Source organism: Festucalex cinctus, chromosome 7, assembly GCF_051991245.1.
Source record: "Festucalex cinctus isolate MCC-2025b chromosome 7, RoL_Fcin_1.0, whole genome shotgun sequence".
In the NCBI taxonomy this organism is placed as follows: domain Eukaryota; kingdom Metazoa; phylum Chordata; class Actinopteri; order Syngnathiformes; family Syngnathidae; genus Festucalex; species Festucalex cinctus.
This window is the reverse complement of record NC_135417.1, coordinates 25,786,095-25,813,138: the sequence shown is the minus strand read 5'-3', so window position 1 is coordinate 25,813,138 and position 27,044 is coordinate 25,786,095. Positions and strand designations below refer to the sequence as shown.

General features: G+C 42.5%; 1 protein-coding gene across 3 annotated transcripts; it reads left to right on the top strand.

Annotated features, from left to right (window-relative positions):
* The first annotated feature begins 12,776 nt into the window (after nt 1-12,776).
* Nucleotides 12,777-16,269, top strand: LOC144022397 (uncharacterized). Of its 3 annotated transcripts, XM_077527150.1 has the most exons (4): nt 12,777-15,442; nt 15,552-15,773; nt 15,920-16,001; nt 16,111-16,269. In XM_077527150.1, exons 1-3 carry the CDS (start codon nt 15,187-15,189, stop codon nt 15,952-15,954), a joined length of 513 nt encoding a protein of 170 aa, XP_077383276.1. In that variant the 5' UTR covers nt 12,777-15,186; the 3' UTR covers nt 15,955-16,001; nt 16,111-16,269. The 3 variants fall into 3 exon arrangements, 1 of the variants encoding a protein (XP_077383276.1); XR_013284322.1 differs by having other exon boundaries at nt 12,777-14,440; nt 14,555-16,001; XR_013284321.1 differs by having other exon boundaries at nt 12,777-14,804; nt 14,940-16,001.
* The last annotated feature ends 10,775 nt before the right edge of the window (nt 16,270-27,044 follow it).

The following is a 27,044-nucleotide window of genomic DNA, read 5'->3' as shown; positions in this document are numbered from 1 at the left end:
GTGTGCCCTGCGATTGGCTGGCAACCAGTCCAGGGTGTCCCCCTGCCTACTGCCCAAAGCCAGCTGAGATAGGCTCCAGCACCCCCACCACCCTTGTGAGGAATAAGCAGTCAAGAAAATGGATGGATGGATGGTACCATGACAAGTTTTTTTTTTTTTTTAATGTTGACATTATTACGCTTTTAATTTTTAGAAAGTCAGTGTCCCATCATTGGTGTAAGTTACTCTTACACTGGCACACACACAGTAAGGCAACCAAACATTGCTAGAGCACTCGTTATTAGAGACACTCCTTCTGACAAGAAAAGCAGACGGTGGTTGGATAATTCTGAAGTGGTCACTTATTGTTTAGGCCAAATTAAACAATCCACGGTGGTTATTTTGCTGTGACTGTCAACTCGCCACCTAGTTGACATGACTTTGCCATGCGAACCGCTAAGCTAAAAGTGCTCACATGGTGTGTCTGTCTCAAGGAGACGGTGTGCACATTGCAAATGCGCAGCGGCTTTAAACGTGCATATTTGTGTTATTCATAACTGCTTGTAGATGTCTACAAGCAATCACGGTATTCAACGGCAGACCAAGAATTTCTCGCTCCTCTGATTGACTAATCAGAGACATTCACTGTAAAATAACGATTGCAGGAGAGTTGCCGGTCACAGCAAAATACCTACTACCTAAATAATCAATATAAACAATACATTTTTCACCAACACATTTGGTTGCGATGTGCAAAGCATCATGCCATGACCTGGCTGCCACCAAATCAAATCATCGGTGAAGTTTTTTTGCAACACGAAGATCAATCACACAGGAGAAAATAATGGACTTTCTTGATTCATGCAATTTGCAAGAGCGCAAGCAGCTGTGGGGCCACTGACTTCTACAAGTTTGTGTTTTCCTTGAATTTATTCATTAAGCTTTAAGCAGCTATTAGCCTATGTTGTGTCACTTACACGGTTGTACTATATTTGCACTTTGTTTGCATTTCAATTTGTGGAAAACCACTGAAATTTGTGTGCAATAAAATTGCTATTATTCCGAAGTAATCACCAATATATTGTTCAGTAATAATTACCAATATCGTCAAAAATATTGTCACCGCAAATTCCCTTGAAATATCGTGATATTTTTAAGCTATACCGCCCAGCCCTAAAACATATACATAATATTTGAATTTCCTACAATCTATGACTGCTTTGTTTCTTATGAAACCATGGACAGACAATGACTGCACAATGGGAATCAAACACCGCAACCCAGGAAGTTTTAATCATTAGAGGGCCACTGCACATATTTCCATCACTTGTTGCCCAGCAACAAGCAAGGTAGTCCCCAGGTTTTCTCAATGTGTGTGTGGCAAACTCTGGATTATATTATTAATCTACATGGTGAGTCTTGGGCGGCACGGTAGGCGAGTGGTTAGCACGTCCGCTTCCCAGTTCTGAGGTCTCCGGTTCGAGTCCAGGCTCGGACCTTCCTGGGTGGAGTTTGCATGTTCTCCCCGTGCCCGCGTAGGTCTTCTCCGGGTACTCCGGTCTTCTCCCACATTCCAAAGACATGCATGGCAGGTTAATTGGGCGCTCCGAATTGTCCCGAGGTGTGCTTGTGAGTGTGGATGTTTGTTCGTCTCTGTGTGCCCTGCGATTGGCTGGCAACCAGTCCAGGGTGTCCCCTGCCTACTGCCCATAGCCAGCTGAGATAGGCGCCAGCAGCCCCCGTGACCCTTGTGAGGAATAAGCGGTCAAGAAAATGGATGGATGGATGGATGGGGAGTCTTTTCTTTTCATCAATGACAAAACACTTTTTACCGTTTCTTTACAATCGGCGGCTCCTATGCCCTCCACTATTGTGCTGAGATTGTTCAGCTCTGCAGGGACCGATGTCAGGCCCCCTCTTATAGATAGAGACTAGACGGGAGATGCAAAGCACTATATAGACCTTGCAAAGCTCCCAGGAAAATCTGCTTTATCAAGAAAATACCATCAGACCTTTTAGAGAACATATAGTCCAGCCTAAACAGCCGAGGAGACATTTAGCACAATGAGTTGCCTTGTGTATGAAATGTGCTATCCAAATAAACTTGCTTTATTGTATTCAAATGAAAAAGCAAGATTGTCTGAGCTTATTTTTTTTTCTTTCGAAATCAACAATTTCTTGAGAGACATATTGCTAATGTTATACCCAATTACAACAAGCTAGATATTTACTGGAACCTCAAAAATCAAATGCCTTTAAAAATTGACTACAGTTCATCTTTCGGTTTAGTTTTTGCCAGTTTAAAAAAAAAAAAAAATACATAAAATTTGTTGGGAGGTAGGTGTTGAAAACATTTTATGAAGACTGAGATCAATTCAGTACTGAATTATTGAAATACAGCAAAGCGTAAAACTGTTTTTCACCCTCTTAGTTTCCTGGATTTCTGGGGTGGGGCTAAAACAGGGACGAGCTGATATGGCCAAGGAGCACCATGAGTCGCCCCTCCCCACTATAAAAGTAGTCAGTGCAATTTGGCTCAATTGCCGCTTTCTTAGTGATAATAACTTGGCCCATTTCTACAACTACAACGTGCAGCTAGCCGTCAACCTATGAAAAAACAATAACAAAAAACATATTCCCTGAAGTGTTATGTGTTATGGGTTATTTGAGCTACAATGTCTCTGCTAGGGGTGTGCACAAAAAATCGATACGGCAATATATTGTTGCGGGCCTCATTACAATACACGCATCGATATGCAGGTGTCATAATCGATATTGCTAATTAATATTAAATGGAGAGTTAACGAGCCTCTTTGAAGTTGTGCTCATGCACGTGTAGGGAGAAGGGGAGCTTGCATTGTACTTAAAAAAATAAACTATCAGCATCTTTGAAGTTAATTGCCTTCAATTAGTACACGTGCAGCAAGAGCGTGAGTGAGTGAGTGGTTAAGCGGAGGAAAGAGACCTGAGTGCCTTAGTTTGCATTGTACTTATTAAAAAAAAAAAGGCAAGGCAAGGCAAGGCAAGGCAAGTTTATTTGTATAGCACATTTCATACACAAGGCAACTCAATGTGCTTTACACGAGGAAAGACAACACATAAGCATAAAAAAACAATAGTTAACATTCAGAGGAAGAAAAATAAATAAAAATAGGTTACAAACTAATAATCTTAAAACATTATTCAACAAACTTTAAAAAATTTAACATAAAAAAGTTTAAAATGATCATGATAAAAATAAAAATAAAAATAAAAATAATAATTCTAAAAACACTTAATTAAAGCTGTTTAAAAGTCCCTAATCAAAGGTATAAGAAAAAAGCAAAGTTTTTAACCTGGATTTAAAAGCATTTACACTCGGGGCTGACTTCACTTCTGTTGGTAGCCTATTCCATCTGTGTGCAGCATAATAGCTAAATGCAGCTTCACCATGTTTGCTTCGAACTCTGGGTTACACTAGTTGGCCCGAGTCTGTAGATCTCAGAGCCCTGCTGGGTTTGTACTCAATCAGCATTTCTTGGATATATTCAGGACCCAAACCATTTAGTGATTTATAGACGAGTAGCAGAACTTTAAAATCGATTCTACAGCTGACAGGGAGCCAGTGTAAATCCTTAAGTACTGGAGTAATATGTTCTGATCTTTTTGTTTTGGTCAGAACTCGAGCTGCAGCGTTCTGAATGAGCTGCAATTGTCTCATGTTCTTTTGAGAGAGTCCAGTCAGAAGACCGTTACAGTAATCTAGTCTGCTGGAGATAAAAGCATGGATAAGCTTCTCTTGGTCTGCTTGAAGCATGCAGTCCTTCAGTCTGGATATGTTTTTCAGCTGGTAAAAGGCTGTTTTAGTGATAAATTTAATATGATTGCTGAAGGTCAGATCTGAGTCTATTAGTACCCCAAGATTTCGAACTTGGTCTTTAGTTTCTAAAGACAGTGACTCAAGCTGTTTTTTAACAGCAATCCTCTTTTCTTTATTGCCGAAAACAATGAGCTCCGTTTTGTTTTCGTTCAGCTGAAGGAAATTTTGGTTCATCCAGTTGTTAACTTGCTCTAGAGAATGACACAATGCGTTAATAGAACTGCTGTCATTTGGGGACATTGATAAATACAGTTGTGTGTCATCTGCATAACTATGATAGTCAACATCGGTGTTCTGAAGCATTTGACCCAAAGGTAACATATACAGACTGAACAACAGGGGTCCAAGTACTGACCCTTGAGGGACCCCACATGTCATGGCCTTTCGATCAGATTCAAAATTTCCAATGGTCACAAAGTAACTCCTTTCCTCCAAATAGGACCTGAACCATTTAAGGACTGTTCCATTTAATCCCACCCAAGTTTCCAGCCTGTCTAACAGTATATTATGATCAATCGTGTCAAATGCTGCACTGAGGTCCAACAAGACGAGCACTGATACCTTCCCTGCATCAGTGCTCAATCTTATATCATTCAGTACTTTAATCAGAGCTGTTTCTGTACTGTGATGAGGTCGGAAACCTGACTGGAATTTATCCAAAAGTCCGTTTAAGCTCAAAAAATTGCTGAGTTGATTAAAAACCACTTTTTCAACTATTTTGGTTACGAAGGGAAGGTTTGCGATTGCGAAAAAGTGCACGCTTGAAGTCTGTTTTAAAAATAGCTCACCAGTGTTTGAAACTTAACATGGTACATGTTTCTTAATGTACCAAATTTCCTAAAGTTTGTTTAAAAACGAAATAGAATGTGTTACATGAAAAAATGCTGTCATTTCAACAATTGGGTCAAATAAGCACATTTTAGAGCTGTAATTTTAATACTTTGATATTTTTGCTCATATCATCCCATGCCTATTCATAAAGTTTCCGTTGTGCCTGGGAAAGCTGCTCCTTGCTCTGCAGTGCGTGCACATTTAGACCAGGCGTGCCGCTTGAGGCTAACCAGAAGAGCTGCTAACAAACCATTTTTGCGATCTAGCATAATAAACATATCACTCAGATATACATATATGACTTTTATAATAAAAATGCAAGTAAATTAGTGTAAAATATCGGTCTACATATCACGATACATATCGTGATATGTATGTATGTATGTATGTATGTATATCGTATGTATCACGATACGTATCGTATCGTGACGCCTGTATCGCGATACGTATTGTATTGTGACCCTTGTATCGTGATACGTTGTATTGTGGGGTTGTTGGCAATACCCAGCCCTAGTCTCTGCTGTATGCATGCATGAGCGCTGCACATAGTATGATAGCATCAAAATTGATGTCCGCCACAAACACGTGATGTTGTGGCTAACTACAGTCCTAAACAATTGATGGATCGATGGAGTAGCTCTGAACCAATCAGAGGACGGAAAAATGCTGACATCCCCCCAAGGCCTTCTAGCGCGCTTTGTTTGTGTTTTGTGTATTTATGTTTTAATCTGATCGGTTCAGGTTCTTTAAAAAAAAAAAAAAAAAAAAAGTCTATCATGCTGTATTGCGTACGGGGCCTTCAATTTGGAGTACTGTCTAAAGTACTGATATATGGAGAGAAATTTGTGTCTTTATTTTCAATCAAACAAAAAAGGAATTTGCAATCAAAAAAAAATTTCAATCAAACAAAAAGGGGATTTGCAATCAAAAAAAAATTTCAATCAAACAAAAAGGGGATTTGCAACCTCAAATAAATTTTAATCAAACAAAAAAGGGTTTTCATATAAAATAAAAATTTGCAAACAAAAAAAAACATTTCAAACATGGATTTGTATTTTAATAAAATCTTTTGCAAACATTTTTTTCGTTTTGTTTGCGAATCTGTTTTTTGATTGAAACCTGTTTTTTGGTTGCGAATCTGTTTTTTGGTTGCAAATCTGTTTTTTGATTGAAACCTGTTTTTTGGTTGCGAATCTTTTTCTGTGTTGTGTGGGCGGGGTCCTCCGTTCAACCGATGATAGAAGCCTTGTCATTGGTCAGCTTGGAAGCCGCTGCGACAACTTTCATTGGTCAGATAGGAATGGGGGTGTGACAATGTTCGTCTGACTATTTCCTGGTTCATTTTGTCCAGTCGCCGCCAGCATCGAGGTAAATATAAACCCCCCCCTCACTTCTAGTTTTCCGTTTTGTTTATCTGACATTTATCTAAAAGCAACCCTTGATCTATCGTTTATCCGGTGATTTGTTCTAACCATTACAATTAACGTAATCACTCACTCAGCATTGCTTAGCCATGTTAGCTAGCTAGGTAACTGATGGTCCGATACATGAGTCAGTCATGAAGCTATGTTGTTGGCAGTCAAAACACAAATATACGACTCATTGGGATAGCGGTTAGTATGAAGGTTTTTTTTAACTCCTAAAGAAACCTTTGCATTCGCTTTACATACAAGCAGGACTGGGAATCGAATTTATTTACACTAGCTGCTTCCCCTTAATTTTGGATGTTTGAAGTAGAGATTAAATTCGTGATAATTCTGTGATTATTATTTATTGGTCCTGGTTGTTTACTGTATGAGTCAGATTGAAACAGAAGGGGAATCTGAGTTGTAGGTGTACTTTTGCAATTACACTGACTAGATTTTTTATTTTAGAGTGCGAGCAGACCAAGGGGTAGAAAATGTAGACATAGCGAGATGCATGTTTACTGTAAGAGGAGCAGGCCAAGGCAGTTTTATTGCTGGTAAAAGCGTACATAACCAGAGGAAAAAACCTTATATGAGTAAAAGTTCTTGGAGTTACTGTAGCTTTCATAAATGTATTTGATATTACAGATCCAGCAAGCTGAAGAGACACTACCCTTGGACCATCACGGTGAACACGGGATCGTTATACCTGACATCCACTGTCGTTTACCTGAGGAAAGACTTGTTGCTTTACGGCAAATCAATCCAAACAAGGAGTCCTTGAGTTTTGGTCGCGTCATTTATTTGCAGACTCTCAATGTTGCTTCTAGTGCTAGTGTCTCGCGGCCCAAAGGGTCATTTAAATTTATGTAAAAAATGAAAATAAATTCCTGTGTAAAACAGTTTGACTTTTATTTCATTAAAAAAAGCATGCATATGAACTAACAACCAGTCAATTATTCAGCATTTTATAGATTTTATACAGACATTTTTCTCAAGAAATGATTGGCCTGCCAACAAGAAATCAAGAAAGCTCAGAAAATGAACTGTTAAACTTAAAACAAACATTTTGGTAGGAACAGCCTGTAATTACTCAAAAAAAATGAAATGGATGTGATTTTTTTTTTCCCCTTTCAATTACACTGTGTCAAATCTGGCATCAAAGGTGATAGCAGTCAGTAGATGTGATTTAAAGGAATGGTAATCACTCATATGAGCAGTTGGAAATGTAATGGTGTTTGTGCAGGGGGTAACATAATGTGTGACCTGGCATTTGTACCTCACAATTGTGGTCAAAGTTTATTGATATTTTAAATTGCTCTATGTCTGACATAAGCAGGTGCTTGTGGCCCTGCTCAGTTATCCACAGCATCACCTCATGAAGAGAGGTGACCAACCACCAACTTCATCTTCTGCATCTAAAAAGTAAAGAAAAGTGTGCTTGAATTAAGTACCAAACATGTAAAAAAAAAAATCTGACAAAGTTATGTTTGACACATGTTTTGAACATTATTGAAACAGGAAAACTACAATATTATTACTATATTATTATTATATTACGTAATCTGTCACTTCCTCTGTATTTCAAACACCCAAGACATAATAAATGTAGCAGAGGCTACTTATTTCAATGACCAGAACTTCTCATAAGTGATTAATAATTAGCATTTTATTAATGTAATGATGTAATGTAATAAAATAATCATGAATAAGCATAATAACAGCTATCTCAGCAGGCCGTTTATTTGGGCCGTTTCTCGTACCAACAAAACATCACGATTCATGACTAGACTAACCAAAATCAAACGGTTACGTGGCCTGGATCCTAGTAGTAGCAGTGTCACCGCTTTGACGGTGCATGAGTTCCCCCTCTTTTTCAACCTGACTCGTACAGTAAACAACCAGGACCAATAAATAATAATCACAGAATTATCACAAATTGAATCTCTACTTCAAACATCCAAGATTTAGGGGAAGCAGCTAGTGTAAATAAATCCGATTCCCAGCCCTGCCTGTATGTGAAACAAATGTATGTATGTATGTATCATGTATCGGACCATCAGTTACCTAGCTAGCTAACATGGCTAAGCAATGCTGAGTGAGTGATTACGTTAATTGTAATGATTAGAACAAATCACCGGATAAACGATAGATCAAGGGTTGCTTTTAGATAAATGTCAGATAAACAAAACGGAAAACTAGAAGTGAGGGGGGGGGGGGGGGGGGGGGGGGTTATATTTACCTCGATGCTGGCGGCGACTGGACAAAATGAACCAGGAAATAGTCAGACGAACATTGTCACACCCCCATTCCTATCTGACCAATGAAAGTTGTCGCAGCGGCTTCCAAGCTGACCAATGACAAGGCTTCTATCATCGGTTAAACGGAGGACCCCGCCCACACAACACAGAAAAAGATTCGCAACCAAAAAACAGGTTTCAATCAAAAAACAGATCCGCAACCAAAAAACAGATTCGCAACCAAAAAACAGATTCGCAAACAAAACGAAAAAAAATGCTTGCAAAAGATTTTATTAAAATACAAATCCATGTTTGAAATGTTTTTTTTTTGTTTGCAAATTTTTATTTTATATGAAAACCCTTTTTTGTTTGATTAAAATTTATTTGAGGTTGCAAATCCCCTTTTTGTTTGATTGAATTTTTTTTTTTTATTGCAAATCCCCTTTTTGTTTGATTGAAATTTTTTTTTGATTGCAAATTCCTTTTTTGTTTGATTGAAAATAAATACACAAATTTCTCTCCATACTGATATAGCAACACATGGAAGCTCAAATCTGATTGGACAAAGAAACAAAAAAACCCAAAGCAAAACACACAACTGCAAAATGCGCAGCCAAGACACATGCTATGGAATGAAGACAAAAGACGGTTGGGAGTAAATGTATACAATATTTTACAAATTTATACAAAGTTTTCTATTAAAGTCAGGGAATTTGATGATGTTTAGGCCTTCTCTGAGGCCTCGAAGGCCCTGACCGTACTCCACTGTCAAAAACACTGACCTGCCTTTAAAACTTTATACTTTTGTAAAATATTGTATACCTTCATTTTCAACAGTCAGTTGGTGATTTGAGATAAAATAGTACAACATTTACTTTCTTTAGGTTCTGGGTAGCTGCTGCTGGCTCCCTCACCAGTCAGGTTCACTTTTGACAGCTCACTCTTTGTAAATGTTATTTAAAGTTAATAAGTCCTCCGCTGAATGACAGTCACCACTTTCCAATCCATTCCCTCTGAGTCTCTTTTAAACTGGCAGCGTTAGGGAAGCCTGTCATTTGAATGAATGGCCAATTTCTTTCCAGCGATGAACAACTTGCTCGTCACTCGTCAATATAACATAAAGCTAACCACTAGCTTCCATGGCCCAAATGGCAGCAATAACCACATGGTTTGCTCACAATGTACTGCGGCTACAACCGTGGAAGTGGAGGCAGGTGGCCCAGCACTCATGCAGCCACAGGCCACACCTGTTTTCTGAAGCTGAGTCGTAGTCATTATCCTATCCCTGGGAAAATGTGATGTCATTTTCAGTTGGCACAGCAAGTGGCAAAATGGCCACCCCCTGAGAGGGATAAAAAGGGGTGGAGTTTGTTTCTTAACTCATATTCTACTAGCACAATGTTAACCAGAATGTCGTGTTTAGACTAGTGGGGGCTGCATACAAAATATTATTTTAAAGAACATTTTTGGGTTGACTTAAGACTTAATGCCAAATTTGTGTATGAGACATGAGGAAAAAAAATCACCCAAAAATCATTTTTAAGAAAGAGTGCAAGTCCAAATAAAATTATACAATTATTACTTAATAGGGCGGCACGGTGGTCTAGTGGTTAGCACGTCCGCCTCCCAGTTCTGAGGACTCCGGTTCGAGTCCAGGCTCCGGCCTTCCTGGGTGGAGTTTGCATGTTCTCCCCGTGCCCGCGTGGGTCTTCTCCGGGTATTCCGGTCTCCTCCCACATTCCAAAGACATGCATGGCAGGTTGATTGGGCGCTCCGAATTGTCCCTTGGTGTGCTTGTGAGTGTGGATGGTTGTTCGTTTATGTGTGCCCTGCGATTGGCTGGCAACCAGTCCAGGGTGTCCCCCGCCTACTGCCCAGAGCCAGCTGAGAAGGGCGCCAGCACCCCCCGCGACCCTTGTGAGGAATAAGCGGTCAAGAAAATGGATGGATGGATATTACTTAATAGTGTTCTGAATTGCCTAGTACCTGGCAATTCGATTCGTATCATGATTCATAGGTCACGAATCGATTTGATACCGATTAATCCCGATACGAATTTACAAGTCGATTGTTGCGATTTTTTCTTTAACTCACATTTCGAAAATACTAATCATTAAACTTGTACATGTACACTGTAAGATTTGTATGAAAATGTATTTATCTGAAACTTCAGTCTTGTAACTCTGAACCACTATATTTAACAAACAGGTGTAATCGGTTTTATGTTTAGACAGAATTGAAATAAAATATTAAAGGGACAGTGGGAAGGATTTAGTGCCATCTAGTGATAAACTAAAAGAATGCAATGATTTTGAAACATGCGCAATATCATGTGCCTCAGAGAAACAACACTTTCAGTCTACCACCAATTACTACACTTGCAAAGTTCTTCTCCGGGTATCAGAAATATGGCGGCGAAACATGTCAGCCTCCTGTAAGGCCTATGTAATCTAACTTTCAATTACTAGACCTACGATTATATCTTTAAAAAAAAAAAAAAAGAACATTGATGTATAGAACATTTTTTTTTTTTTTTTGCAGATAATTGAAATTAATAGTGTTATTTTCTTCAATATTAGTTCACCATTAGATGGCGCCAAATTCTACACACTGTCCCTTTAAGGTTTCCGTTAATATAACATTCTTAAGGTTTGAACCCTAACCCTAAGTAAGACGTTTTGTTGAATATTTTTGTGGTGACTGCGCACTGGCCCTGCACCTCTGCTTTTATTTTTGTGAGCCTCCATTTCCTGTGGCTGTGCTTGTGGCTGACTTTATCTTTTCAGGTTGGGCAGGGCTCCTGGAGTACACCTGCAGCTGATCAGCAATCAACACCTGGCTATAAGACCTCTGCTGATCTGCAAGCAGGTGCCAGAAGATTAGGACTACTGACGTGGTATTCTGGCTTGTTCTGTGACAGTTTTAGACTGCAGTGACCGCTTTGCCACAATTAACCCTTTTTGTCTCGCCTTGCCAGTACCTTCCTGCCCAGCCTCGCTCGACACTTCCTCAGTACGGACTGCCTTCCTCCCTCCACCTCTGGCTCCACTGGACCCATTCCTCCCCTCTCCACCTGCTCCTCGGCTAGTTGAACCTCCACTCGCCCACGCTCGGATCATCTTGTTCACCACCTCGAATAAACATTCCTCAAACCACTTCCAAACTCCTCTGTTTCGCTTTTGGGTCCTCTATCATCATTTCCTTGTGTGAACCGTAACAGAATCTTCTGGCCATTACGATGGACCCAGCGACCCTGAGCGGAATTCAGGAAGCCCTCCGTACTCATGGAAGGATGGTTGGGCAGCATGAACAGCTTCTCCAAGGGGTTATGGTTATGGAATATGCAAGCGATGTCCCTCGAGATTAAAGAAATCAAGGACCAGCTTACCCAAATATCAACCAAGCTCAATGCAGTCTCTTCCGTGAGCAACCCCCCCGCATTCCTACAACGCCAGCCCCAACCTTGACTGTCTCACAACGAGAAACGTTTATCCCCACACCCGAGTCCTACTCGGGGGAGTTGGGCTCTTGTAGTTGTTTTTTGTTGACCTGTAATTTGGTATTTGACTTACAACTCACAAGTTATTCTATGGACGCAGCTAAGATAGCTTTCTGTGTTAACCTTTTACGAGGCAAGGCGGGACTGTGGGCCACAGCTCTTTGGGAGAAGGGATCTCCTGTTCTGAGTTCGTTTGCTTTTTCATCAGAATTCCGTAAAGTTTTTGATCACCCTGTTCGAGGACGTGAGGCTAGAAACCGCCTTTTTTCACTGCGTCAAGGCTCCCAGTCAGTTGCTTCTTACTCTATTGAATTTAGGATTCTGGCCACGGAGTGTGGATGGGACGAGGCAGCATTGATCGACTTGTTTCTCCGCAATTTGTCAGATGAGTTAAAGTACGAATTAGCAACTCGTGAGGAGACATCATCACTGGAAGAGTTGATTTCGCTCTCCATCAAACTAGATAACCCCCTTAGGGAACGAAGGAGGGAGAGAACCGCCAGGACGCCAAGATGGGCTCAAACCTCCGAACCCCCAAGATATCACATACCACTGCCTCATAGCACGTCCAAGCCTCCAGCCCCACAACTAGCCCAGGAAGAACCCATGCAGCTCAAGCGGACCAATCTGACCCCCGGCGAACGTCAGAGGCGTGTGTCGGCTAACTTGTGCCTGTATTGTGGTCAGGCTGGACACTTTGCTGCAACTTGTCCTCAACAACCAAAAGACCGGGCTCATCAGTAAAGGGGAGCACTCTGGTGAGCCAAACCACCTCCTGCTCCCCAACCCGGTTCACTCTTTCCGCTAAACTAACTTGCCATTCTAATACCTCTTCATGTCCTAGTAGACTCCGGTGCGGATGACAATTTCATCCACCAAGGCTTTGTGACTCATGCCAACATCACCCTCGAGTCCCTTGATGTGCCAAAGGATGTAAAGGCTGTAGACGGTAGACTCATTCGCAGAGTAACCCACCGCACCGCTCCCCTTTCGTTGACCATTTCGGGTAATCATCATGAACTCATCCAGCTATTTGTCATTCCCTCGCCCATGTCCCCTGCTATCCTTGGCCTACCCTGGCTGAAAGCTCACAATCCACATATTGATTGGTCACTAGGCAAGATCCTGGGTTGGAGCACTAGGTGTCACGCATTGTGCCTGGGCTCTGCCATTCCACAAACTGCTGTCGCTTCAGGGCACCCCTCTTTCTCCTGAGCTCCCAGACGTTTCCTCGGTGCCCCCGGAGTATCATGACCTGTCAATCGTGTTCAGCAAAGAGCAAGTGCTCACCTTGCCCCCTCACCGCCCTTACGATTTTGCCATCAACGTCCTTCCAGGGGCTCCCCTTCCCACCAGCACACTCTTCAAGCTTTCTCGCCCTGAATGAGAAGCAATGGAAACGTATATTTCCGAATCTCTGGCTTCAGGGCTAATTCGCCCCTCCTCCTCGCCCTTGGGAGCAGGCTTCTTCTTTGTCGAGAAGAAAGACTCTATCCTTCGTCCCTGTGTAGATTTTCGTGGCCTCAATACTATAACTGTTAAAAATAAGTACCCCTTTGTCATGCCCAGATCTTCACTAAGTTGGATCTCCAGAATGCATATCACCTCGTCCGCATTCGCGAGGGAGACAAATGGAAAACCGCTTTCAGCACTCCGCTTGGCCATTTTGAATATCTTGTTATGCCCTTTGGACTCACTAATGCCCCAGCAGTTTTTCAACACCTCATGAATGATGTCTTTCGCGACATGCTCAACCACTTCATTTTCATTTACTTGGATGACATATTGATCTTCTCCCGTTCTCTCGAAGAGCACCAACAGCATGTGAGAATGGTCTTACAAAGACACCTGGAAAACAGACTTTTTGTCAAGCCAGAGAAGTGTGAGTTCTATGTCCCCTCTGTCAGCTTTCTGGGCTACATTATTGCCGGGGGCCAGCTCAAACCGGACCCAGCCAAGATACAGGCAGTTACGAACTGGCCAATCCCCAACAGCCGCAAGGAGCTACGTTTTCTGTGCTTTGACAACTTCTATCGCCGTTTAACCCGTGATTACAGTAAGGTGGCAGTTCCCTTGACTAGTCTCACCTCCACCAAGTCCCCTTTCTGTTGGACGCCAGAAGCAGATGAGGCATTCACGAAGCTCAAAACACTTCACTAATGCTCCCGTTCTCAAACACCCTGACCTTTCTCTCCAGTTTGTAGTGGAGGTGGATGCTTCGGACGTTGGGGTAGGGGCCATCCTATCCCAACGAGATCCTGTGACCCAAAAGCTACACGCCTGTGCCTTTTACTCCCGTCGTTTTATCCCAGCGCAGAGAAACTACGACGTGGGAGATCGGGAATTGCTGGCTGTGATCCTGGCACTCGAAGAATGGAGGCACTGGTTGGAGGGCTCACAACTCCCCTTTCTCATTTGGACTGACCACAAGAACCTCTCCTATATCCAGTCAGCCCGTCGACTCAACCCCCGTCAGGCCCGCTGGTCTTTGTTCCTAAGCAGATTTAATTTCTCCTTATCCTACCGCCCAGGAAGCCGTAATGCCAAGCCCGATCTCTCTCCAGAGCTCACTCGCCTCCCTCTGCAACACAGGACCCAGAACCTATCCTCCCCCCCCACATGTGTGGTGAGTGCTGCAACCTGGGAAATTGAATCAGGTGTCAGAGAGGCTCAGAAGAATGACCCTGACCCAGGAAATGGTCCCCCCCAATTGTTTGTTCCCGTTGCATCTCGTTCCCAGGTCCTCCAATGGGGGCACTCCTCCAAGCTAACTTGCCATCCTGGTGTTCACAGAACCCTCCATTTTCTTCGCCAGCGATTCTGGTGGCCTGGCATGACCCGCGATACCAGGGACTTTGTGGCAGCCTGTTCTGCTTGTGCCTGAGGGAAGGCCTCACACCTGCCACCTGCTGGTTTACTGAGACCCATACCCAGCCGCCCATGGTCTCACATTGCTGTGGATTTTGTTTCTGGACTTCCCCCATCTGAAGGTAATACAGTTATTCTAACCATTGTGGATCGCTTTTCCAAATGTGTACATTATGTTCCCCTTTCTAAATTACCTTCAGCTCTTGAAACTGCTAACCTTCTCGTTAATCATGTTTTCAAACTTCACGGGATCCCAGTGGATATTGTTTCTGATCGTGGCCCCCAGTTCTCCTCAGTTGTTTGGAAGGAGTTTTGCAAGGCAGTTGGTGCAGCTCCCAGCCTATCCTCGGGATACCATCCGCAGACCAATGGCCAAACAGAACGAGCTAACCAGGATTTGGAGGCTGCCCTGTGCTATGTGGCCGCACACATCCCGTTTCTTGGAGCTCTTTTCTCCCCTGGGTTGAATATGCCCACAATTCCCTCACCTGCTCAGGAACAGGTATGTCACCTTTCATGGCATGTTATGGCTTCCAACCTCCCCTTTTCCCTGACCAGGAGAGAGATGTGGCGGTCCCTGCTGTTAAAGATCATCTCCGACGGATCCATGATGTCTGGAAGACCGTCAAGGCGGCCCTCAATCGTTCCGCAGAGAGGAATAAGCGACTGGCCGACCTACACCACTCCCCTGCATCCGAGTACCGTGCCGGACAGAAAGTGTGGCTATCATCACGGGACCTCCCTCTCCAGACGGATTCTCGTAAGCTTGCCCCCAGATTTGTGGGGCCATTCACTATCTCAAAGATCGTTAACCCGTCCTCTGTTTGCTTGAACCTCCCGGCTTCGATGAACGTCCATCCCTCCTCAAGCCTGTGACCTCAGCCCTCCGGCCACTCCACCGTCACCCCCTCGCCTCATCGATGGCTACCCGGCCTTCACGGTCTCTAGGATTTTGGATGTCAGGCCCAGGGGTCGTGGGTTCCAGTACCTAGTTGACTGGGAGGGTTATGGCCCTGAGGAGCGGTCATGGATCTCGCGCGGCCTCATCTTGGACCCATCCCTGCTCCGGGACTTCTACGCAGCTAACCCTGGCAAGCCTGGGCGGACGCCGGGAGGCGTCCGTTGAGGGGGAGGGGGGTGTACTGTGGTGGCTACGCACTGGCCCTGCACCTCTGCTTTTATTTTTGTGAGCCTCAATTTCCTGTAGCTGTGCTTGTGGCTGACTTTATCTTTTCAGGTTGGGCAGGGCTCCTGGAGTGCACCTGCAGCTGATCAGCAATCAACACCTGGCTATAAGACCTCTGCTGATCTGCAAGCAGGTGCCAGAAGATTAGGACTACTGACGTGATATTCTGGCTTGTACTGTGACAGTTTTAGACTGCAGTGACCGCTTTGCCACAATTAACCCTTTTTGTCTCGCCTTGCCAGTACCTCCCTGCCAAGCCTCGCTCGACACTTCCTCAGTACGGACTGCCTTCCTCCCTCGACCTCTGGCTCCACTGGACCCATTCCTCCCCTCTCCACCTGCTCCTCGGCTAGTTGGACCTCCACTCGCCCACGCTCGGATCATCTTGTTCACCACTTCGAATAAACACTCCTCAAACCACTTCCAAACTCCTCTCTGTTTCGCTTTTGGGTCCTCTAGCATCATTTCCTTGTGTGAACCGTAACAGTTTTTCCGTTAAAAAATTGAATGTTTAAAAATCGATCCGGCCGCCTAATGAATCGATTCGAGAATTGTGCGCTGTAATATCACGATATATTGCTGAATCAATTTTTTTTTTAACACCCCTGTTACTTAATATATATATATATATATATAGATTTTGTATTTCACAAGCTGTGATATCTCACTGGCAACGCCCCCTTTTTTGACTCTGTGCGTACATCAGACCAAGCAGTCATCTTCACTCTTCATTCTGATGTTGGTGATGATGAGCTGTCAGTAAGTTTGTTTTATCGTTAATTTACCCCATTAAGACCCACGCAGGGACGGAAGGACATGCAAACTCCACCCAGGAAGGCCGAAGCCTGGACTCGATCTTGCGTCCTCAGCACTGGGAGGAGGACGTGCTTACCAGTCAGTCACCGTGCCGTCATTACTATTATAAACCTTCAATATTAAGAAAATAAATAAATCAACAACTGTTCGCATCTGCGGGTATATTTACCTTCAACACTGGAGTGCAGTTGTAATAACCTCGGGGGATCGAGTGGTCATTATTCGTCATCCATTCTGTTACGAAGCTGTCAAAATTTTCAACATCCTCATTGTCTACTAACGTAACGAAACTATGGAGACACAAAAAAAAATATAATGTTCCTTCTTCCAGAAGAGCTTCATATTGTTTACATTTCATCAGCTGGAGCTTCAGGATGTGTTTGACTGTGGTTTAAATTGGCATCTGACATCTCCTCAGGACAACTTTTGCTCCACTTGATGATTATGATGATGCCATTTCATCTGGTGTCGCTAGGGGAGGTGATTATTATGGAATAAGAAAATTCATTATTTTTGCTGCCCCAAAACCACAAAAATCTGTGATGATGTTCAGACCAAACTGTCTTGGAAGCTGTGGGTCCTTTGATATGGTGATGGCGCAGGAGAAACAATTTCAGCAGTTCAGTTGAGTAGAGATTCCATGTCATGATTAAAATTAATACGACATTTCCTGGCAGTACATTGAGTAACTTGTCTAACATCTGGTTACCACAGATGCACCATCTTAAGAGTGATTAAGTAATAGCTCAACACCCATTTGAAAACATGATTTAAACAGGTCATGTTAATGAGAATGAAACAATTATTCACTTGAACTGAGATGCTAATTAGGGTCACAGGCTGGTGAGATGAAGAATCTTTCCTTCCAGAGACCAAAGATCCTAACAGGAACCAAGTGTTGATTATTGCACACAACGAATGCATTTCATGTTTGAAAAACAGTCATATAAAAATACCAAGGACCCATAAATCAGTGATATTCAAGGCCGGGTGTTTTTTAATCTAAACCAAAGCTTATTTCTGCTAATGAGCAGATTGGGAATGTTGAGCATGGACAGTTGTGGTGCACTGCACGCACGACAAATCCACTTGAAGCAGGTGGTTAAAAGTGGAAACATTAACAAGTGAAAAAACAAGCCCAAAAAAAAAAAAGAGAAAAATATTTTTTGGGCTTTATTCTATTCAAATGTTCTTTGACAGTCATGACCACAATGCTGTTGACCAGTGTGTTGGAGCTGTTAAGACATACAAACAAAACCTTTAAAAAGCTGTCGCGCCAATTTGTTATTGATTTGCACTTGTGCATGTACACTTTGGCCCATGGGATAAACATTTTCATAATGCAATTGTCTCCAGTATGCGATATATGTTTTTATTCTCAATATTCTTGTAACGATATAGAGAAGGCAAATAAGATATTTTAATTGCACAAGACAAACTAATTTGTTGAAAGAAATAAACAGCAACCAAAGCTGCGGTTGAATTTATGAAGTGTTGGTGAGGGAGACGTTATCTTTATTCATTCTGGATGTGAAATGGACCCTGCAGTACCAGCCCACAGAGCTTTGAGCGCACACATGTTCCACGTATGTGGAGCACATGGGGCCAGTAAAACTTGAGTGATCCCTCATTGGACGTTAAGAAAAGGCGACTGTCAACAGTGGCTGTTTATAACCGGTGATAATGGCCTCCATATAAACGCAATGGTCGGCTAATTATGCATGTGACTATGACGCTGGAAACAAGGTGTGTAATGCAAACTGAAGCCAGCAGCAATGTTTTTACATTGATGTGTCTGGCAATAAAAAGTTGTTGTGATTTTTTTGTTGTTGTTGTTCAGCACTAAAGTGGCAGCAACTTAATGTTTCATTGCATTGCCTCAAGTGTACGGAGCCCCTAAGGTGACATGGTAGAAAAAAAAACAACAACTTTGCGTTCCCTTACAAAAAACTTCTTGCGTTCTCTTGCAAAGATTGCGAGGGAACGCAGAGATTGCATTCTCTCACAAAGATTGCGTGCCCTCGCAAAAAATTTGCGTTCCCTCTCAATCTTTGCGAGAGAACGCAAAGTTGTTTTTTCGGCTACCATGTCACCTTAGGTGTGCCGTAAACACTTCCGGGTCATCTTCCACGTGACCAAAAGCGACGTGTAAACAAAGCAGTGGGAAAATACATGCTCTATCCTCGTCCACTTTTGGTCACATGGAAGATGACCCTGAAGTGTTTACGGAGCACCTAAGGTGAACGCAAAGATTGCGAGAGATCTATCTTTGCGTTCAACGCAAAGATGTTTTGCGTGGGAACGCAAAGTTGTTGTTTTTCGACCATGTCACTTTAGGGGTTCCGTACAAGTGTGATGGTAAACAGGTGGTCAAAACCACACTATCTTCACCATTGTTAAATGTTGGGGATTCTTCTAATCGCTCGACTTTTTTGCAGCACTTAACTGCATCATACAATATGTTTGTAGCAGCAGTCATGAGTTTAACATCTCCTTTTGAAATGTCTTTTCATGCAGACTATGAAATTACTATATGATGTACTGGAGAGAAAATCGTGCAGTATATGCTTTCCAAAACAATTATTCATGATTTCATTACTTTATTGATACAGAAGCTCAGATGAAAATCACGAGATTACTTAGCTCCTGTCCACATACAATTGACTCCCATCCTGAAAAGGTAATGCTCTTACTGTATTTTAAGCAGTGGCGAGCGGTCATAATAAGCTATTAATGTGGTGTAAGCCCTTCAATAAAATCATTGAAATAATTATAGTTATACAATACCTTAGTTCTACTGCTTTGGTCTTAAATTCCTGTTTAATTTGTACTGTTTTCCTTGTGGAGAAGTAGAAGGCCGAGTAGCCGAAAGCGGATAGCACACATGAACCATCTCGACAAACGGGTCTCTCGCGAGAGGAAGCTCGGCTTTGTAAACCGGAAGGTCGACAGCTTTCCCGCATGCACAATAATGAATAAAGTTGTGTTTGTGCCGAGAGGTTTCTAAAGCGTGAGCCTTTTGAATAGCAAAAAGGCCTGCAGTCAAGCTGCATGCCTGACAACGCGCATGCGCATAATTGGCTTACTTGGCTAGCAGTCAGTGGTTTTGCGTCCCGGAGATAGCCGGCAAATGCCAGATTTCATGCCCGAGGCGGCTCCAGAGTTCTCAGCCGTGCTCTGCGGTCTTCCAGCCCGCTCCAGGAATGCTCCAGTGAAAATATAATTTCAAGTGGTCATCCTACTGAAGTAGGCTAATCATCACGAAAACGGGGAAGAATTTCATCCCTCACTTTCAAGAAAGGACGTACGAGAAACATCAGTGGCTAGTTGCAGTTATAGGTGAGCAAACTTTATTGCTGGTTGAAACCTCTTGCGGCTCTTCTGCGATGTCATTTCTTTCCTTCTCCCAGGTTGAGCCCACATTATGGGCACGAGCCAGTTCCAAATACTGTTCCAACGTATTGGCAAATTTGTGGGCATGTGATTTTGTCATTTCACTCACCACGGAGCTGGTTACATTACAGTGTGTGCGTATCAATCTGTGTCAGTCCTGAATATTTCCGCTGTAATTTTATACCTACACAGCGGTATAAAATAAATAATATTTAATATTGAAATTCATAATAAAAATACCCCAAAATTAAACAAGTAATTACTATTAACCCACCTTAATAGTTTTCACACAATTCATTCCAATAGAATCACACTCTGTAACATCAATTGAAAGAATGGGCAATCATATACAGTATGTCTCTTTGTTTATGAAACCATTTTCTGTTTTACTTTCATATTGTCTTTGTCTCGTCTTTCTTTGCTCCATGCACCTTAACTTCTTGTTCGGTTGTCAACCTGTGTGCGGGTTAAACAGCCCAGAGTGTGTCTGTTAACTGGACAGCTTTGAAGCCCCGCCCATTGCCAGTTTGCATCCGGACTTTATGCCTTTAAAAGAGCAGCTGCTAACCATCAGTAATAAGCTTCACTTAGATTGCTTGTTTGTACATGTAAAACATGGTACATAGATACTAAAAGTAATTCCTTCACACACCCTGCACCACAGAATAAGCACTCAGAATAATCTTTCAGAGACATAATAACATAATTATTGTAACTTGCATTATAACTATAATAATCAGGCCTTTGCCAACTTTCATCGGAATTGTGGGAAATACTCAAACTCAGCATCTGTGCATCTAGCTGAAAACTCAATTTTAATCTACTTTGATTGCAAATGTGATAAAATCAAAAAAACTTGCTTCTTGTAATTCTGTCATGGTGTTTTGTGGCCTGCTTGGTCTAACCTCTGTATTTCTACACTGAAGAGCTAAACCACTGTTAGGCCACAAATATAATTATCCAAATTTTTTCTTTGTGAAAGATTCAGCTTCTGCTTCCTTTTTAAATAAGGCTTCATAGATCGTGTCATTGCAATGGTTTGTAAACCACCAGAATGTTAAACAAGGTAATGCCATTACAATTATAACTTCAGTACTGCGGAGTAGTCTTTGGCTACCATTTTGCTATGCTTCAACCGTATGTGTATTTAACTATGATGTGATCCTATATAGAACCAATGTGGAAGGTGTGCTGTAGTGAGAAACATCAACAGGCGATGAGAAAGACACATATGCCCTTAGGGGCATATTCATTAAGAATGCGCTGCGTCCGGTAATAGCGTGAAATATTGCACCACAACTGCACCCGCAGTCTGCGCCCAGTTACCCAACCGATGGGGTATATGCCACGGAAGAGGTGGGACTGTTTTTTGCACAACATTTTGTTTCCGGTTTGGTTTGCGACGTGTGGGCTGCGTCAAAATACTTGTGCTTCCGACTTTGTGCCCCTGGGTTGAGCATTCGCAACCGGGCCGGAAATAAACTGATGTGCAAAATCACGTCCTGCCTCTTCCATGGCATATACCCCATTCACTAAGGATATTGCTCTAATCATATAACGGCGCAAACAAGCCCACAAAACTGACAGCTTGGAGCAAATTTGCACCTGAAGGCCTCCCCGCCATTGCCGATCAGCCCGGGTTACGTTATGTGTCCTAAAACAAACATAGAAAATTTCCCTCTCTCTCTCTCTCTCTCTCTCTCTCTCTCTCTCTCTCTCTCTCTCTCTCTCTCTCTCTCTCTCTCCTCTCTGCGTGAACAGCCAGAGAGCAATGTGCACCGTGCCATGCACTGCTGTCATGATCCTGGGATCGAGATTGCGTCAGGTTAATACATGCTTTCCAAAAACGTTATTTGCATCACGCAGACTCAGTGTTGCTATTTGTGCTGGAGTTAGTGAATGAGACGCTGCATATTAATGAGTCTCATTTGCATTGGGGTGGGCATATTTTTCGTCAAAAGAATGCAAATTACCTAATTTACATAGGCGCAAATAAGACTGGCACACCGTGACGCAATCTAGTTGGCCGCGCACTTAGTGACGGATTTCCCCATCTGCGTGTGTTTAGTGAATTAGGCGCTCCCGGATTGCTCCATTTTTACCAGTTAGCGCCGTGCAAAGGCGACGCAAACCTTTCGTGAATATGCCCCTTAGTGAATAGGTGGGTAATTGGGCGCAAACTGCGGGTGCAATTGTGGTGCAATATTTCGCGCAAATACCGGACGCAGCGCATTCTTAGTCAATATACCCCAAAGTGTTTAAATCACAATAAGATTGTAAAACAAATATGTGTTTCCATTTAATACATGTAATAGGAGGTCATCCATCCATGTGCTGCAGGAAAAGGGAGAACAATTTCCTCTGCCCTCCCATCCGTGTTCCTTTCTTGTAATGAGCAGTGCCGCCCAAGAAGAAAGATGTCAAATTTAAAGTTTACAAATTAAAATTATGAAGCCAGCACTGTACACGATCTGGGCCAAGAGCAATATGACATGTCTGAGGTACAATCTTAGCAGGGAAACAACCAAGCTTTCTGTAATTAATGTTGCTTAATAATTCAATGTATGCACTTTATTTTACTCTCTTTCTTTGCTCTGCTCTTTCTTTCTTCAAACTAAAATCCAGTTGACACATAGGGAAACAATGGTTTTTCTCATGTTTGATATTTTTCATTATGTCAAAAGTTCAGGTCAGTGTCAGGTTTATTTCTGTATTTATCTGCAGTACAAAAATAGATCGGCTAGTTGCTAAATATTTTCCACATTTACCTCGCAAAATAAAAGTAGTTAAGAAAATTATGTGTACAAGAGATAGTGAGTCCATGACAGTGATATTTGCTTTTATTGTGCATCCTGAAAAATGTTTAGTTTTTTTTCTGCAGCGGTCATCTGCAAAAAACACGTGTGCTGACGATCCTTTGTGGTCAGACCATGCTGGCAACACCAGCCGGCATTTCGAGGGTGCCAATCTCCAGCACACAAAACATTATATTTAACAGAGTTGGATTGAAAATACTCTTGACCACTGTTTCTCAGTCCCGGTCCTCGACTACCCCTAGCCAGCCTGTTTTCAATGTCTCTTTCAGCGAACACACGTGAGGATTGTTATCAGGCTTTATGCAGAGCTTGCTGATTAGCTAATCGTTTGAAACTCAGGTGATGGCTGTGGGAGACATGGAAAACAGGCTGGATAGGGGTACTTGAGGACTGCTGTTTGACTATAGTCATCAAACCTGTACCTTAGAATGGCAACATTAATTAAATGTCATTGAGTATTTAATTATTTTAGTCATACGTGTCTGTGTGGCGTATCCGTTTCCACGCATGAGCGTCTGTGTGTGTAGTATTTTATTGATATAGCTGTACAGCTGCTGTTGATATCAATAATAATAATACAATGTTAATGTTGCACAGTGTGTAGATATGTGTGACTGACTGAAAAAGCCAAAAAGATCAAATATAGCTCAATTTGAGCCAAACTCCTGTGAACATAATAGAGTGTTTATCCTGCGTTCAAAATTGGCGGTGGCCGCCTCCAGCTAATTTTTGTGCCGCCTCAAGCCTGAGTGACTGATATCGCTCAACACAGCGCTCCAGCTGTTTTGATTGAGCTCGGCAGCAACGTATTTTAACTGCGGCTGCACCGTAAGTGCCATTGTAGAGGCGCTCTACCAACAGCAGTGCACCGGAAAGACCTGAAGCAAAAACCAAAGAAGAAAAATCACTAAGCAACACGGTTGCACACGCCCATGTCCTGGTTACGAGGCACAGCTGAGCTCCAGCTGTCGCCAAAGTCATAAAAATACAATAGGCCTATGTACAATACACAATTTTTTCAATCAGTTTGAAAACAATGCTGAACTTTATTTACAATTTATGTACCAGTGGATGAAGTTCGAATAGCTTCTGGAATGGCGGCTTCGGTGGCCACCGGAGGGCTGCCCAGTAAGTGAGAACGTTCACTAGTCGTTCACTCTGAGACACGGCCAAATGAATGTGGAGGCAGCATGATAAAGTTGCCCCCACTAATGTTCAGGTTTTTCGGTTGACCGCCATTCTCATCACCCGAGTTAGTGTGAGGTTTAGGGTTAATGTTAGTTCACCCAAATGTCCAAGACATGCAGCCATATGTCCGTTGACCAGGGTTGGAGAATCCAGGTCCAGAAAGAACAAACCCTAGAACAGTTTGACTTTAGCCACGGGTACTTCTACTCAACAAGTGCTTCTATGAGCTTGTTTACCTGCCAGTTAAGTAGAAGCACCTGTGGCCAAAGTCAATCTGTGGCAGGGGTTTTACTTTCTGGAGCTGGATTCCCCAACCTTGTTGATGACATGACCACAAAATCAATTATCGAACTGGGACCAAGGGTCTCCTAGAGCCAATATCTGAACATGGTGTTTGTTATGGAGAATCCATGACTCTCAAGGCCTCAGTATGCTTCTGCGAGAGGCTCGCGTCGAGGCGTCACGTTGGAGCTCCGCTCGTGCGTTTGCCTTCCGACTTGTGCGCAATACACATCGGTGTCTGCTGGAGTTTCACACCAAGTCCCGCTGTCGCTATGGCTGGGCCGCCACAGAGTGGCGATTCCTCTGCATTTTATGACGGATTCAGGAAGTTCAATTTAATTCAGAAACACGAAACAAAGCCGGGGGGAGAGTAAGTTCATCACCGTGGCAATTAATTATTGCCAATTTGCACCGGTGTCGGCCGTAAACTCGCCAAAACACAACAGCCGTGCGCTTAGCGAACACAGTTTTTTATTTTTTTTTATTTTTTGTTATTGTTGTTTTCCGCCTCTCGTCCCAGGCACATATCCACATGCACAGCCGTGGTCTCCGAGCAGGGAAGTCGATTTGCGCCGCCAGTTGCCTTCACGGAAACTATCTGGGCGGGGGGCGGGGAGAGAGAGAGAGAAAAAAAAGAAAAAAACGCCATCGAACGGACCAATCAGAAGCGAGCGACGCCCCGCCATCGACGTGCGTCCAAGGATTGGCGACGTGTGCACGTCGGCCGGCCACGAGCGACGCAGCACTTAAAATTCATGGCTCGCGTCGATCATGTGATCGACGGCGCTCATCGACGCGAGAGCAAACGTGGAAGCATAAATTAGGCTTTAGCCTTACTGTCATTGTACATGTGAGCTCTGAAGTCATCCAACAGAACGAGGGAGTCCCCAGAAGGAGCGCTCTTCAGCAGCCCCTCCAAACACTTCAGGAAAGGTGGGTACCCTGAACTGCTCTTTGATGCAGACACAAATAACAGTTAGGACCCAGGCCCCACCCGAAGGAAGATTGACGCTATCCTACCCTTTTGTCATAGGTGACCCAGCCAAGGGAATAGACCCCCCAGACAACTTCTAGGTTGACTGGAACGTACAACCCCTCTACCACGATGACGTGATGAGTCAGGGAGTGGAACTACATCATGCTGCCTATCAGAAGGAGTTTGAACTCCCAACAGCATCTGTTTTTAGAACTTTGTCCATTTTCCGGTGGAAGGCGGGGGACACTGAGTCTCAGTGGACCGTGTTCCGTGCCTCCATCTCAAATTCAGGAGAACCAGTGTGGTTTTCGTCCTGGACATGGAACAGTGGACCAGCTCTACATCCTCAGCAGGGTCCTTGAAGGTACATTGGAGTTCGCTCAATCAGTCTACATGTGCTTTGTGGACTTGAAGAAAGTGTTCAACCGGCGTGTACCCGAGGGGATCTTGTGGCGGGCGCTCTGGTAGTATTGGGTACACCCTAGTATGCGCTGTTCGGTCCATGAGGTCTGGTACTTGGATTACGTTCCTCACTACCTTTTAAAACAGGTAACTATAATAGCTGTGTCAGAATACATTTAAGTAACCGTCTGTACCTTGATTAGCATACATCACTCTCCATTATTCCAGCCCAACACATCACTCTGCCACCTCCTTGCTGATGGACCCACAAAATTTGTACAGCATTAATCAATGAATCAAAGTACTGAAAATTGTTTATTTCTGAGCCTATTGCAAAATGTTTCTCCTTGTGAGGCTAAAGTACATCTTAATGCCTTTATGAAATCCTTTGGACGATCCTTCATCAGCCACAACCGAATTTTATCCTTATTGTTTGCTTCACCAATTAGTGACACCCTCCCATGCTTTTTTTGTATTCCAATTTGGCCATGTTGATCCGACATATTACATTATATATATATATATATATATATATATATATATATATATATATATATATATATATATATATATATATATATGTATGTGTATTTATTTATTTATATATATATATATATATATATATATATATATATATATATATATATATATGTATGTGTGTATTTATTTATTTATATATATATATATATATATATATATATATATATATATATATATATATATATATATATATATATATATATATATATGTATATATATAAAACAAAATAAAATTATTAAAAAAAAAAGATCATAATAATCATAAAAATATTTTGGATACAGTGGACTCCCGCTATTTGCATAGGAAGGACTGCAAATAGCGTAAATTGAAATGCACAGTTTTTATATTGTATATTTATAGAAAGAAAAAGTTGGATGAATGCGGATGGATGAATGAATTGATTTATCGAAAAAAATTGCTATAGTTTCATTGGGAAAGGTTTAAAAAGTACTAATGATTGTGACACTGTTCACCTCAAAGACAGACATTGACATAAGTAATATTTGCAGCGCCAGCATCTACTGAAACTCAAACAGAAGTTGCCTCTCCCTCCCACAGCCCCTTGAATCAGTGGGTGCTGGTGTCTGTGGATCTCACTTTGCTTTATCTATCCTTCCCTCCTTCCTCTCTTTAGTTTTTCCTCTGGTCACTTGAGATCTCAATTTATTGGAAGTTTGAGGTTTCTGGGGTTGGCATAAGACTGGTTTTGTAACCACGCAGGAGGGGTTTGGTTGGTGCTGGATTTCACTTTGATGGATTGGA